Genomic DNA, 15891 nt, shown 5'->3' on the forward strand with positions numbered 1-15891 from the left:
AGGAAAACACACAAAATTCTCAGGACTTCACCAAAACATTTTTTTCCCATGATGTGCTGCATCATAAACTTTCTCTCTGCCCTAAGCCCTTGAAAATGCCTTCAGTCTTCCTGCCTCTCCCTTTCCACAGCATCTCTCATCCTCCTCCTGCCTGGTTGTTCGCTCACCTATATGGGTCCATACGCCTTCATTGGTCACTGTTTCATGTCTTTCCTTAAAAGAACCTTTTTATCTGACAAAGCATCACATAATTATCATGAAACTAACAGGCTGTGAGTTCTCTCCTACCCCTGATACAACAGTAACATTTTTCTTAGGCACAAATGCCTAGCACTTAATACTTTGAGGCACGCGGCCTGGCATTGCCTATTACTATTACAAAAAATAAAAGTTTTTGTCACCTTTGGTCTTCATCTCAGAGCACATGACCACTCTGCCCTGTTGCACTGCTAATGGGAGAGCTCTGAATGTCCTGCCTTGCCAGACCTATTTTTCAGGGAGTTTTTCCTGTTACTGGAGTTTAACCACAGTATTAATTCTGTGTTTGCAGTACTACCAAGCACAAGTGTTAAAAAAACGTTAACAGTTGTATCTTTCCTTCTTCATCCCATCATGAGACTGGCTTAAAAAAGATAACTTTTAGGAATCTGCTGATGTTGGAGTCTTTTTATGTAATTTGGGTTGGGGGTGTTAAGGGTCATGTTTTCAAGCTGTTTCCCATAAACATAGGAACTAGAAATCTACTTTTGCTTTCCTAATGAAAACTAAGATGTGCATTTACTAATCTGACTTAATAAGCTACTACCCTTATGAAAAAAACAAACATGAGAAACATGAGTTTCATGAAAAATTGCAACAGCTGATGGGAGCACATGTAAGTACTATTTTTTCTCATCTTGTAAAAATGACTATTTCAGTCTTAGTAGACAAGTGTACACATGGCAGCTAAAACAAGCTGCACTCCTCCTCTCAGTTTTCTGCCTAAGCATCCCATTAAAAGATGTGAGGAAGGTACAGACCATGCTTGCAAAACCTCCAGGTTGGCAGTGAGGTGCAACGCCAGTCATGGTCTGCCCCTGGATATATAATATCCTTTATATATATATATATCTATATATATATGACTCAGCATACAAATGGAGTCAGTAACAGAGGATTTCCAAGCAAAACCTTTTATGGGCTCTCAGAGGGATGTTTTAGGCTGAAACTCTGACACCAAGGTCATTACTGCCTGTGCCCCAGCAGCCCAAAGAACACAACTGAAGAGAACCTGTTTTACACGTGCCCATTTTTCTATTCCTGGAAGCACTCTGCATTACATTAGTAACATTTAGCTCTCTGGCCTAGCCAGGAGACTCTCCAAGCATCCCAACTGTCTTATGTGATAGGATCCGAAAAGCTATATTTGTTCGTAAGCTGTGAACCGATAGCAGCAATATGCTGAGTGCACAGCACAAAGTTTTATTGCTAGATATTTATCAGTAGAAGCACAGAGCATGTTTATGTGCTGGAAAATGACTCAAACTGAGTCCATCCTTGCGGTTTAACTCCCCCTTGTAGCTACCAGTATATGGGAACATTGCCAGGCAATGCCAAGGCTGCCAAGACAGCAGATCCCAGTCTGCAATTTGCACTGTGCAACTTACCCTGTCTGAACTTTTCCCAAGGATGAAAAGACTTACATAGCAATGCTATTTTCTTAACAGATCATCCCCTTGGATTCGCAGCAGTATCTCCACACCCTTGTGGCATCTGCTAATATGGCAAAGCTAACAGAGTCATGGAAAAGGTCATTAGCTTCTCTTCTGGTTTGTGCACACATCCACTAAATTATCAGCAAAGTTGCCACGCTGGCACCATGACTGCTGGTGGGAGCTAGGAGAAGGCCCTCCTGCATTTGGAGCAGCTGGTGGATGTTGCAGGGCTGGTGGTGAGGCACGCTGAGTGGTACTGCTAATGGAGGTGGCTGGTTCTCCACTTAAGGATCTGCAGTTGCAGCTCATCTTCCAAGGAAGCTCTTGGTGCAATAAATGAAACAGAAGGATTAGCTGTACACAGAGGTTAGTTTCAGTGGCATTTAAGCCCACGAGGTACTGCACAGCTCCCAGGTGGTCAAGCCCTTCTGGAAGCATGCTGAAGATGCTCAGGATACAAGAGAAGCCACACGCTGTCACGCAGCAACCAGCTGCTTGGGTCTTGATCTGGATGGTCACATGCAGCCATCAGCACGTGGCAGGGAAATGCTGCAGCACTGTGCCTAGTCATTATGGGAGCCTAAACTTTGTTTGAAATAGATGCTTTTCACAGCATCAGCAGTTGTAAAATCTTTGCCTCTTCAGTCCTTTGTGAAAAGTATGGTCCAGCTCTGCTCTCCACCCTGTTAGTCGAACCATGGCCCTGACAAGTCATCAGAGGTTGCTCTGGGCTTTTCCCAGCCAAGAGAAGAATCTGGCTTCTCTAAAAAGCATGCATCTCTAGAGATGATCCCTGCAAGCAACACTTCACAATGTCAGATAAATATTTATCAAAAATAAGCTAAGTTGTGTTACCATTAACTCCCATTGCCTGGTTCTGGTGCTCAGAGAGAAAAAAAAATGGCCTAAACAATCCAGTCCGCAGCTTAAGTAAGAGTATGTGATGAGCTAGCTGAGTAAAACCAAGCCATAAGGACAACAACAACTAATAGAAATATTCACCTCCACTCCATCACATACATATGTGTACGTATGCGTGTATATGTATATATATATATATGTAGCTTCAAAACAGATTAGCACAGTACTCACTCTGAGTGACATAAAGGCCCTCTGTTGACTTATCTTCATGTCCATCAAAGTCTCTGCTGGCAAGCTGCCTATTGGCTGTCTCCAGTCGTTCTGCAAAAAACAGGAAATACTTTAAGTATAAATATATGTATATAAAATTTTAGGCCAACCAAGAAAATAAGATGCATGCCAGCAGAGCAGTATAAATAGACTCTCTGAAGGAGGACATTAAAATGGAGGCTGACATATACATAAAAGACGAGGCCCTTTGACCTCTTCCATGAAGCTGTGTCATTCAGATTTACAGAAGCTGGGGGAAAAGCCTCTGCCATTAGCAGCCGACATGCTCAGGCAGTTAATCTCTCACACTGTCCAAAATGCACAAGGCATTTGCAATCTGAACTACCCAGCTTTGCAAGGGGATGGGTGCCTTCCTGCAGTGGAGTGCTGCCCTGGTGCAGTGAGACACCCTGGGGGAAGGCAGCCCCCAGCCCAGTGACACCAATCCTTGCTCTGGGAGGAGAGCAGCTTTCTGGAGCCAGAGACAGCCTTTCCTAGGCAGGTCCTGCCTTCAAGTGCCTCCCTCCCCCAAAAAGACCATGTGAGCCTCCTTGCACTATTGCAAAAAGCATGAGCCAGATTGCAGAAGGCACCTCACTGCACAAAGAGCTACCACACTACCCCTATCAGGAACTTGGACAGGTAACAGCTACCCAAAATATCCTGCTTTCTCAAAAGGATATACCCTCAGTTTTATGCTTTTAATACAAAAAAGAGATATGCTTTGCTACTTGCTACTGATTTGTGAAGGCACTGAACTTTGAGATTTATGGGTTGCACAGCATTGCTCTATATTGCAACTTGCTCTTCAGCTTGTTAGAGCTGGACAAGACCTTGGAACTGGTGGGCCTGCTGTCAAATCAGTATTTGCAAGCACTAAGCACAAAGGCACCATCTGAAGCTGACTCTCATATTTTGCCAGAAGGTTTCCTTGCCACCAGGAGGGTGACAGCAATTTTGTCTCATGCCAATGAGCAGGGCCTGATTCTCAAGATGTTTACCTATAACACAGGTGAAGCTACTCCTCTAAAGCCTGCTGCTCTGGAGCTTGTGAGAAATGAAACGCCATGTCAACCACAGGAAAAAAAAAACCACACAAGCAAGAGTAACATACCACGGAGATCCCTGTTGAAGTCATGAAGTCTCCTAATTTCTCCTTCGAGTTTGTTTCTCATTGCCTTGTCCAGAGACTCCCTTTTAGTGGTGGTCTTGACCAAGCCCTCATAAGCTTCTGAAATCCTCTGAATCTCTATTTCAAACTGAAAGGAGAGAGAGCTCCTGTTAAAGCCGAGCAGGAACATGTTGCATCCCAGTGTTTGCCCAGAGTGTTCTGATGCTGTGTGGGGGTTGGGGCAATGCTCGTGCCAAGTGTCACACCAGCCACCAGCTCTACAATGACCAACCTCCCCAGCAGAGGACAGAGTGAAGCTCTGGCAGTGCTGGAGGTTCCTACAGTTGGAATCCCTGCAAACACCCTGTGGGGTAGCTTGCCATGCCACAATGCCCCCATGACACCTTGCTGGAAGCTCCCAAAAAACCCTGGGGTGGGCTGGACTTGATGTAACTGCTTGGTTGCCTTTCCTCTACAACTGAGGTGGCTTCTTTAACCCCATCCAGGAGGAGTAACGAAGGAAACTGTATTTGTGTGGACCATATTCTTTCCTCGAAAGGGTTGTAAGAGGCAGGACTTACTATTCTGCCAGATCCCTGATCCAAAACTTAGCTCTGAGCTCTGCAGGCCACCAGAAGTGGTTTAGGCTCAGCTCTTGACCTCACGGCAGTTTTAAACTATTGTGGTCTACTCCTTTCCATCCTTGACTGAAGACTGCTCTATACAAGAAGAAACTCTCTGTAACAGACAAAACCAATTGGTTTGGGTTTTCAATTTTCTTAACTTCATCTCCTTAAAATCTGGCAAACTGCAGGCAGGGTATGCAGAGGAAGCCCTTAGCAGTGAACCTGCATCTTAAGACCTGAGCCCAGAAGACTGACAGGAAGATAGTCCTGGGCAAAGTTTTGCTGTTCAGGTCAATGCATCCAGCTCTTCTAATAAGCTAATGTCATGTTGAGTGTTACAGCTTTGCTAAAATCATTGCTGCAGGAATGAATAACACTGATGTGGAAATCTGCTCCTGCATGCCTGGCCCTTGTGTTTGTAGAGAAAAGCTTGATAATGAGCACAGGCTGGAAAACCATGAGATATATATATAGCCTCCCACATACCTTTCTAATTCTGGCACCTTTTTAGCCTCTTGAATTGTGGATGGGACAGTTTCATGATTTGTGAAACCAGGGTGCAAGCCCACCTCCACTTGCTTTGGAGGTAGGTCCCTCTCCAGGGTCATTAAGCTTTAAGTGTAATTTGCCAGCTGCAGCACTTGCAGAATAAAAGCTTCAGGGATTCTGGAGCTGTCACCCTACTGTCTGCGTAGGAACCTGCAGCCAGGCTCCAGCAGCCTGGACCTGCGCTTCTCACAATGCTAGTGCCACTCTGTCTGGATACGGCCCATGGGCAAGCAGCACCTCCAAACCACGCAGCGAGGAAAGCCTGGCAAAAACTCTGGAAACTCGTGTTACCCTCCCCGATTTCTGCTTTCAGCTTGCTCAGGCACAAAACCTGAAACAAGTGTTATGTGCAAAGCCCACAGTGTGGCCCCCATGACAGCAGCAGCTTTGCTGGGTATCACATCACATATCTCACTTGGTGGTGATTTAACAGTTCACAGGCATTTCACACACATACAAGCCACTCCCCTACATGCATAAGATTAAAAGGTACCGTATGTAGATTAGTTCTCAGCTGACAGCTCTCCACAGCTCCAAGAAGAGGATGACCTGTTGAACTGGCCATATCCCAAGCTATGACACTCCTTGGATGCACTACAAACTTAGTCAGATTATTCTGGCCTTCCATTCTGTTTTGTTTAAAACAGGAGCTCCAGGAAGCCTCGTTACATTTTCCCTAACCTTACCTAGAAAAGCTGGTCCTTCTTCCCCACCTTGCTGATGCATGGCCAGACACCAAGCATATTCCCACCACAAGGACCACACACTCAGAGGAACACTGCATAAATCCAAATCTGTTTGAAATTCAGCCTGAACCTTACAGTGGTTCAAAAAAAAGTCAATTAGTTTTATTTTGCCTCATATGCATGGCAACACAAGCTTGTACAAAGCCTCACCAAAAAGTCTGAACTTTTTTGAGAAAATCACCTTGAGCACTGTGTGCAGTCCTGGGCCCCACAATGTAAGAAGGGTGTGAAGGTGCTTGAACGCATCCAGAGGAGGGCAACAAAGCTGGTGAAAAGGAAGGAATGTCCTATGAGGAGCAGCTAAGGATTTTGGGCTTGTCTAGTTTGGAGAGAAGGAGGCTGAGGGGTGACCTCATTGCTCTCTGCAGCTCCCTGAGGAGGGGAAGAGGAGAGGGATGTGCTGAGATCTTCTCCCTGATATCCAGCGACAGGATACATGGGAATAGTTCAAAGCTGTGTCAGGGGAGTTTAGACTGGACATTTGGAAGCATTTCTTTACCGAGAGGGTGGTCACTCACTGGAACAGGCTTCCTAGAGCGGTGAATGATGCCCCAAGCCTGTCAGTGTTAAGAGGCCTTTAGACAATGTCCTTAACAACATCTTTTAATTTGGTCAGCCCTGAACTGGTCAGGCTTGGACATGATGATTGTTGTAGGTCCCTTCCAACGGAAATATTCTATCCTATTCTACGACTATGACCTACAATCAAAAATCTGTTTCATGTGAATCTTCCACAATCAACATGAATTAGTTACTCCAATAACAGCGTAATTTCAGCTACTTGGTTCTGTTGCAGCTTTTTCCTTAGATCAGTGTGACCTCTGCTAGCAAAAGTTGTCTCTTCCTATAAGTATTTAGAGGCTGCATTCAAGCTACTTTGGATTGCTCTCCTCAACTATTTAAGCAGATTGAGAGTTTCCTTGAAAGGAAGGTTTGGCTTAGCAAAAATAATTTTTAAAGCACTTCCCTCAATCCTTAACTACACAATCCCAACCAGACACCGTGCTCAGCTGGGTGCCCTGACACCTGCAGTTCCTGTGCCTCCTCTCTCCCAGGCGAGCCACTATCTGCAGAAGACGCCTGCTCCAGAGAGCTCGTACCACAGTGAAGCAGATTTGCCAACATGGCAGGGGGGTTCCACAGCCCAATAGTCCTACCCAATGCTGCTGGGCTCTGCTCTGCCCGTTACCTGCTGTTACTTCCCAAAACACATCACCACGCAAGTCTCCTGCAGCCCTGAAGGCAAAGACTTGCTGCAGAAAAAGAATCTCCATCAGCACTGAACAAAATTAAAGGAGCGCAGAAGAACAGCCATAAATTGTGTTGGCACTTCTCAGCAGCTCTGGGTTTTCCTTCCCCTTCTTCTACAGAGGGAAAAAAGACAGTTTAGCATCTTCTCTGCCTAGTAGCTCCTAGAGCTGACCCACTCAAACAACCCCCACACACAGCACAGGGAATGGCCAGCCCAGCCTGGCAATTAAACTTCAGCAAGGTAACACTGCCCAACAACAACAACAAAAAACAACAGAGAAGAGAAAATAATGCATTTCTTTTGCAAAAAAAAGCTCAGAATTAAATGCACAGAACCCCTGTTCCCCCCAACTCTTTTTAGCTAAGAAAACCAGACAACTTGTCAAAGAGCACAGGGTTTAATGACCACCTTGTACCTCTCTGCAAAAAGTCTGTTCAGACATGACTGAAAATTTGACAATCCCTAGGGCTGGTCTGTTCTTATGAATGTCCAGGGAGCCCTCTGATTTTCTCCAATTTCTTCTCCTATTCTGTAATGAATAAAAGTGATGGGAGGGTGGCCCTAGCTAGAATAAAATTATTATGCACAAGACAGACAAGAACTACTACTCCTCATGACCCTTCGACTTCCAACAAGAGGGAAGAGTTTTCACCCACAGAGTATGTAATTTAACTCACTTTCACGCTTTCAGAGGTGAAGTTCAGCTGAAACTGTGGGAACAGAGAAGGACCTGCCCTGTCCTTGTGTTCAAACACAGGAAAAACAGCATGGGAGGGATACTGTGTGTAAAGGCTTTGGTTCATGACATTTTCCCAAAGAAAGAATGCACTTGAGCACGTGTTTCACTTTAATACTCCGCTTACATTCCCTCAAAGTCAAGGCGACTAGAGTCTACACTCCGTTGACTGAAGTGAGACTTCAGCCCATGCTTGAATACCTTTCTGTTGGTGTCTGATGCAATCGACTTGCGGGGCATCCAAGATAAAGAAAGCCATTTCCCAGAGTGTGAAAGGAAATAGGAATATTTTTAGGGCATTGCACTCAAATACCTTTTACTGAACAACGCGGCTTTTGTAAAATTAATAGCTGGAATATTTCTTTTTGCCCACAAATGCCTCAGGGAAATCGGCATTAAAACCTTTGCAGACCTCTTCACAAATAGTTAACATTGCTGCAAAAATTTCTCAACTACATTTACTAAATTCTGTGAATAAACTCAACTTATCTGGTTGCAGAGGAGGAGGCTGAAAAGACAACAGCAGCTACAAAACAACAGGTCTTTTTTCTAACCAGCTTCAACAGACTGTCACAGATTTTTCCCAAAGCTGAGGCTGGGACATGGTCTCTCAGAGCTACCTCTTCTCCTGTGACTGGTGTCTCCAAGAACACTCCGATCCCACACAGCACATAAAAAACTGAGCTCCTATTTAGAATCCTGAATTCAGAGAGAAAAGACCTGCAGCCTAAGCCCCTTCGTGTATAAGCAGTGGGAAGACATAAATGAAACAGCAGTGTAGGATCCTAAATAACTCATTTGATCTGGGCCCTTGGGACCCAAAGCCCACAGATCTGGGGAGCATTTCTGCTTTTGCTCCAGTGAGCTCTCATTTTTAAGCAACTTCTAATTCGTTTGATTTGACTCTTCATCTTGTCACCCGAGGCAGTGTGCAAGACATCACCCTGCTCTACTGAAAATGCCAGCTTGCATATAGAAAAGAAGGTGCAGGATCTCTTTGGAAAAAAAAAAGGGGGCTGAGCAAAATCTTTACCAAATGGTTCCTTCAGATAAGGGGGCAGTGCTTTTTGAACCAATGTGTTCAAAGGTGGTTGTCTTAACATCACCTTTTAGAAACCCATAGAGCAGTCACTGAAAGCCTCTCAGATGACCAAGTTAATGCATTTCCAAAAAATGGGCAATCCCACCGATGGCTGTTACACTTCCAAAGAGTGTGAAGTGCCAAATGAGCATATTGTGGTGGAGAAGACCACTTGAGACAGATGTGGCCGTGCTCTTCAAATGCTTCTCACCCCACTGCCCTACCACCTGTGTAGACGGTGCAGGACCCAGCTGCAGCAGAAACAGACACTGCCTATGGGAGACTTGCAGGGAAAGCTGCGGAGAGGCCAGCGTAGAAGGATGGAAGGGGCCAGTCCCCAACTGAGAGGCATGCGACGGGCTGCCCCATTTCGTCCTAAAGGCAAGGGAGCCCACAGGCCATGGAACACAGGATTACACTTCTGGGAGACCACCATGGAGAGGCATTGGTTAGAGATGGCCACTGGTGCATCCTCATTGCAGTGACAGGACTATGAACAGCTTGAAGGACCCAAATGCAGGACCACCAAGGTGGCTACCCTGCCCAGGCCCCATCCCCACCTCTCCACATACCTTCTGCAGCTTGTCTGCCTTCTCGTAGTACCCCTCCAGCTCCTGCCGCAGCATGTGGTTCTCCTCAGAGAGCATCTCTACCATCTGCTGTGCCCGCTCCACGATGGCAAATGCATCAGGCGTCAGCTGCTGGCCTGGTGGCATCGGTGTCTGGGCAGCGGCAGGGGCCGGCAGTGGGGGCAAGGCGCCCGGGAGCAGAGGGCCGGTGGTGGCAGTGGTGGCCTGCGAGGACATGGGGCTGTGCTGCTGGGCTGGCGGCGGTGGGAAAGGTGGTTGGCATTGTCGGCTGTGGGAGAGCACACACAGGGGAGGCGTTAGAGCCGTGCACCCTTGAAATGCACGCAGGAGCTTTCACCTAATGACTGCATGGTTTATTAATAGTTATAACTGTATGGTCATGACTCCAGTCCTTAGTCACTCCTAAATACCAACAATCACAGCAGGGACTGGGCAAATTGTCTCCTCGCCTGCTCTTGACAGTGATGTATACATCTGGCATGAACGGATAAAAGAAGCATTGACTCAAAACCAGCATTTTTGCCTAGGTGGGCAGCTAATATTTCAGCAGCCAGCCAGCCCCTCCCTGCCCCCCCTTGCCACAAACCCCACTGCTGAGAAGCGTAAATCGGCAGGTTCGCAGGAAACACAAGGGATGCATTACTCACCCTTTGAACAGCGCTCCCTGCCTGGAGGAGACCGGCTGATCGGCCGAATTGGGAGGTGAGAGGAAGTGATGGGAGCAAAGCTGCATCCCCGAGTGGCTTTAGCAAGCGGCAAAGGGAAGGGCTTCTGCAGAGCTGCTGGTGGCACAGCTCCGGTCAATCACGGCGAGCCATGAAACCCATCTTCCAGTGCAAGACCTCATTGTGTCACTCCCTGACTAACGGCATCCATCACCCACTGGGCTCATGTCAAGGAAGGTGAAGAAGTGAGCGGGCGGTGGACCTGCATGTGGGATAGGCTTTCTGATGGCAGGTGGCTCTTTAATCCACCCGAGTCACACTTCACAGTGGCTGGAGGATAACCCAGGAGAACATCTTAGCAGTGAAGGTAACCCTGCAGGTAGGACCAGAGACCCTCATTTCTGTCCCGCATTTCAGCCCTGCAAGCTTGAGAAGGGAGACCGCCTCAAAAGAAGGAAATTCCAGCAGGGAGTAGCTCAAAGCTTGACTGCACCAGACCCATCTCCATCCCTCCATCCACCACACAGGCAGCCTCGGAGCCTTGGCCAGGGCGAGCGGCCCCACGCAGAGCCTTGCTGTGCACAGGCTGAGCTACTCCTCAGTCCAGATGCCAAAGTTGTGAAATTTCTACACCATGCTTGTCCAAGAGACTCAACTCACACCACGCGGGACATCTGTGTCAGAGCCCAGTCTGGCTGGAAAATAAGCTGGCTGCTGGATCCCACCTGAAGTCTGCAATCAAGCACCTTCTGAAAGTTGTATTTTAGATTAACCACAAGCTAGCAGGCTTGCTGTAGATGTTGCTGCCTTTATTTCTGTACCCTGCATGAAGCGGGAGACCTAACCAACAGATGTATTTACCTCATTTCGCCTCAAAGGTCCATGAATGCTATTATTTTTAGACAATTTTGTGCTATATAAATACATAATAAATATGATTACTGTTGTTTTCAGCACCTACACAGCTTCCCAAAGCAGGGTTTTCAAAAGCTCTCAGCATTGGCTTAATTCTACTGACAACAACCTGCCACTGCCTTCAACTGCAACAGAACAAAATGAACAGCAAAGGCAATTTTAAAGCCCTGCCCTAAAAGCGAATAGCGCTGATCTAACAAGCTTGTCCCCACCCATCCACAGGATGGTGAGGAAAGCCAGCAATTCAGTCCTATCTTCTGTCCAAGCTAGAAGGAAAGCAAACAGGGCCCTGCAGCCCCCCAGAAGCAGCACGCACACAGCCCCACACTCCCATACCGGCTCTCGTGCTTTGCCCTGTGCATCCACCACGGCATGAAAAAGTATTGAAATGGAGCAAAGACCAGTGATGAGCCCCTTCCCAAACCTGAGCCCACTGCTAGCCTGCCCAGAAGCACAGACCCTGGCCCAGGCTCTGTCCTTGGCAAGAAGATCCCAGCAAAGCTTCACGCAGCCAGCACTGGGAAAGCCTGTGCTGAGCTCACCCTGGCCTGGAGATGACTTACCTGCAGAGCACAGACATACCCTAAGGCTGCGTCTCCCCTAGTAAATTAAACACCCATGGAGGCAGCTCAGGAGCACGGGAGAGGAGCCATTCCCCAGGCAGCTCCCAGGGCCAGAAGAGTTTGCTTTCAGCCCCAGGCACGTTACTGCTCTGGCAGAGGTGCAGGCTAATGACTAAGGAGCTACGTATCTACTGGAAGTGGATAAAACTTTTCAAATGCAGGAAGTCTGGGTGACACTACATAGGGCCAGCAAAACATACAGTAATTCACAGAATCACAAACTGGGTTAGGTTGGAAGAGATCTTTGAAGGTCATCTAGTCCAACCTCCCTGCAGTAAGCAGGGACATCTTTCTCTAGATCAGGTTGCTCAAAGCCCCACACAAACTGACCTTGAACACTTCCCGTGATGGGGCATACACAACTTCTCCAAGCAACCTGTGCCAGTGCCTCACTATCCTCAGCATAAAAATTTTCTTCTTTACGTCCAATCTAAATCTATCTTTTTTCAGTTTAAAACCATTGCCCTTTCTCCTGTCACTACAAGCCCTGTCGCTCCATCTTTCTCATAAGCTCCCCTTAATTATTGCAAGGCTGCTGTAAGGTCTCCCTGGAGCCTTCTCTTCTCTAGGCTGAACCCCAACTCTCTCAGCCTTCTTCATATGAGAGGTGCTCCAGTCCGCCAATCTGTGGCTCTCCTCTGGACCCACTCCAACAGGTCCATGTCTTACCTGTGCTGAGGACCCCAGAGCTGAACGCAGCACTCCAGGTGGAGTCTCATCAGAGCAGAACAGAGGGGCAGAACCACCTCCCTCAACCTGCTGGTCACACTTCTTTTGATGCAGCCCAGGATACAATTGGTTTTCTGAGTTGCAAGTAACACACTGCTAGCTCAATCTTTCATCCCCAAACCCTTTTCCACTGAGCTGCTCTCAATCCCTTCATCCCCCAGTCTGAACTGATACTGGGACTCCCCCAGGCGAGGTGCAGGACCTTGCACTTGGCCTTGTTGAACTTTATGAGGTTTGCACAAGCCCACTCCTCAAGCCTGTCAAGATGCCTCTGGTGGCATCCCTTCCCTCTAGCAAATCAGCCGTACCACTCAGCTTGGTGTCACATGCAGACTTGCTGAGGGTGCACTCCACCCCACTGTCTGTCATTGGTGAAGATAATAAAGAGTATTGGTCCCAGTATAGACCCTTGAGGGACACTGCTCATCACTGGTTTCCACACGGACATTGAGCCATTAGCAGTGACTCCTTGGATGTGGCCATCCAGCCAATTCCTTATCCATCTAAAAGTCCATCCTTCAAACTATCCATCAAAGCAGATGACGCCAGTAACTCTTGCCTTGTCTACTGATGCAGTTGCTCCATCATAGGCCACTAGATTATTCAGGCACGATCTGCCCCTGGTGAAGCCATGCTGGCTGTCTCTAATCACCTCCCTGTCTTCCACACGTTTTGACATATCTTCCAGGTGGATCTGTCGCATGATCTTATAACTTCTTAAGAAACATCACAAAAGTTTACCTGCCACTGCTGGTGAAAGCTGTGCTCACGCTGACCCTGCATACTCATCTCATGCTGCAGTGCACACCACAGCAGCAACACAACAGCACAGAGAAGCAGGAGAAAGGAAACTGCAGCAGCTTTGCTATGCAAAAACACCCCTCACCAAACACCATGCTAGCTGAAGCTGAAAACCATCCCACCCTGCCACAGGAGAGGATGCTGCCACAGCTCTTTCTTTTGTACTGGCTACAGTGATTTGCAGTGGTGCTCGACATTGCCTTAGCAGGAAGGGGGCATTACAACAGGGGGCATATAATTTTAATTCAGGGTGTTAGGCTGCCTTGCTCTCTTGTATCTGTCATGAGCTGCGTGGCCAGAAAGGAGAGAAGCATGCATTCCCACCTCCAAGCTGACTTTCTGGCTGGTGTATATCTGCACTGTGGCCTTTGGACAGTGCTCAGCAAACCCCAGGGCTGCAAAACAACTTCTCATTCAATGTGGTGCTCCCACAGTAGTCCCAGAGCTCCCAGACAGCGGCACTGGATTAAGATGCTGCTCCCTGCTCACCTGCCTTTGGAGTTTACTGCCTTTTTAGCCTCACCACTTCTGCCTGCTGCTGGGACCTTGCAGCAGGATGCCCTGGGGGGTGTGGGGGGTGCGTGTGTGTCACACTGACCTAGGGGGCTCATATACCTTACTTAGACCAAACCCACATCTCCTAACTGTGCCCAGTGATCCAAGGCCACTGAACCAGTAAGCCCAGTGAGCCCTGTGCCGAGCTGGTCTGTAAATTGCAAGGATAGCCTGCCATGGGCACAGCTTTCACACTGTCCCCACAGTGCCTCCTTCCTTCTGGTGCTCCAGCATGTAAAATCTGCCAAGGGATCCCACACCCACTGTGGAACTGGAAAATTTTTTTTGCTCAGAAATCTGAACAATAAAGAACCATGAGTGAGGGATGTCATGACAATGCAAAAGATGCTTCATAAGCACATGCAGACACAGCCAAGCATCTAGTACCTCATAAGCGCTGCTGACAGCAAGTTTGCCTTTGCACATTTTACCACAGCAATTAATTCAACTAAGTGTGAGTTTTCTTTACCAAAATAAGGCCAGAGCTGATCTTATGCAAATAAAAGCCCGGCTGTCTGGACATAGTTATACCTCTACAAAGACACAGATTTGCTACAGGTACAGATTTTCTCACTTCTTTATTGGAATAGCTTAAAAGCAATGTAATTATTGAGTCTAAACTGAGTCTAAACCGGTGGAGATACAGCAATTTTCCTTTTGCATCATGAAGTAGAGCAATCTTTGATCACCGACACACCCTTTAAATGCTTGCAGGAATTCTTGACATTGTACTTTTTGGAAATCTCAACCTCTCATCAATTTAACCTTTTCACATGCTCTTCAGTCTGTTTGGCTTTATGCCACAGAGGAAGGAAAGATTCTTGGGATCTCCACTTTTTTCAGCTGCAAAACACTTATTGAGCTACTAAAGATTTACACCCTGTAGCACCAGCCAGGCATCAGTCTCAGTAGCCGGGGCCACAGGAGAGATTCTTTGAAGTGTCTTCCAGCTTGGAAACTGAACAGGCACAATGGACATCATGCTTTTTCAACCACAACTGTTCAACATAACGAACATGTTTCTGACTTTCTTTTTACTTGTGTAATCTGTCCCAATTTAATTCTGATTTAGCCAACTGCAAAACCTCTGAGTGTCTATGCAATAAAATCAACACAGCGATTCACATTAACCAATCAACACTTGTAGAAATCGGAAAGTTATAACATCAGCTTAGTTCACATCCAACCTCTCACATAAGAGCTCCAAAGAAACGAAGCAATCAGGATTATCCTGAGCTCCTTTGGGCTTAGTAAAGAATGACATTGTCAAAGCACTTCCACTGTATTTTAAATGTTGATCTTACTCTGTATTAGGGCAGGTTAAAATCTTCCAGCTAAACACATTTTCATCAAAAATCGTCCTTCTTCCAAGCGTGAAACAGTGGAACATTATGAGTTTTGCGTATCTCTGCAACATTTCAGCTACATTTCGATTGAAAACATCTATTTTTGTTGGCATTATCATAGAGCCTCTACATATTTCTGCATTGCAATGTAAAGAAAATAAAAAAAAAATAAATGAGGAAACAGCTTTTTGAGTAGGGAGCACCAGGAAGGCAATGAGCCTTTCAAGGGCCACCATGCCAGGGTCACCGGACTGGACTCCACCTTTAAAGTCACGTATAGCTTGCGATATATATAATAGGTTGTTCTATGTAGCCTGCAATACAGTGTCTGCAGCAAAATGCTTGACCATGGACTTTAGTTCCATGAGAAATCCCTCAGATTTCAGCAAGGCTACCCAAGCCCCCAAATTTAGGCATGGTCTCAATACACCTCTTATACTCGAACTCCGGGAAGCAAGAATGACCAACATAGCGGAATTCTGGGGGAACTTGTAGCTGTATGTAGCAATAAGAAACCCTGAAAGGACAATTGATGATAAAATCCACTTGCTGTTGACCACCAGGAAATCATAAATACAGAAAAGCTATTGCTTGATAAAGCAGGACAGTATTAGGAGTTAGTAAAATGAAAATACCTGTAAATGTTCTGGAAAAGAAATTCCACCTCTGCTCTGCTACAGGTAAAATTCAGCTGTCCTCTGTGTGGGGAGGGAGAGCAGCCAGTGGAGGAAGGACTTTGCT

At 46.8% G+C, this 15891-nt stretch overlaps 1 protein-coding gene across 2 annotated transcripts in view; it reads right to left on the bottom strand.

The window, feature by feature from the left end:
* AMOTL1 (angiomotin like 1) overlaps positions 1 to 15891 on the bottom strand; it is a 61283-nt gene that overhangs the window by 23950 nt on the left and 21442 nt on the right. For both annotated transcript variants that reach the window (XM_055802560.1, XM_027777031.2), the window contains 3 exons: positions 9499 to 9784; positions 3940 to 4084; positions 2787 to 2876 (listed from right to left, as the gene is read on the bottom strand). In XM_055802560.1, coding sequence (XP_055658535.1) covers positions 2787 to 2876; positions 3940 to 4084; positions 9499 to 9784 — 521 coding nt within the window. The remainder of the gene's footprint in view (positions 1 to 2786; positions 2877 to 3939; positions 4085 to 9498; positions 9785 to 15891) is intronic.

The sequence above is a fragment of the Falco peregrinus genome, chromosome 4 (assembly GCF_023634155.1).
Source record: "Falco peregrinus isolate bFalPer1 chromosome 4, bFalPer1.pri, whole genome shotgun sequence".
In the NCBI taxonomy this organism is placed as follows: domain Eukaryota; kingdom Metazoa; phylum Chordata; class Aves; order Falconiformes; family Falconidae; genus Falco; species Falco peregrinus.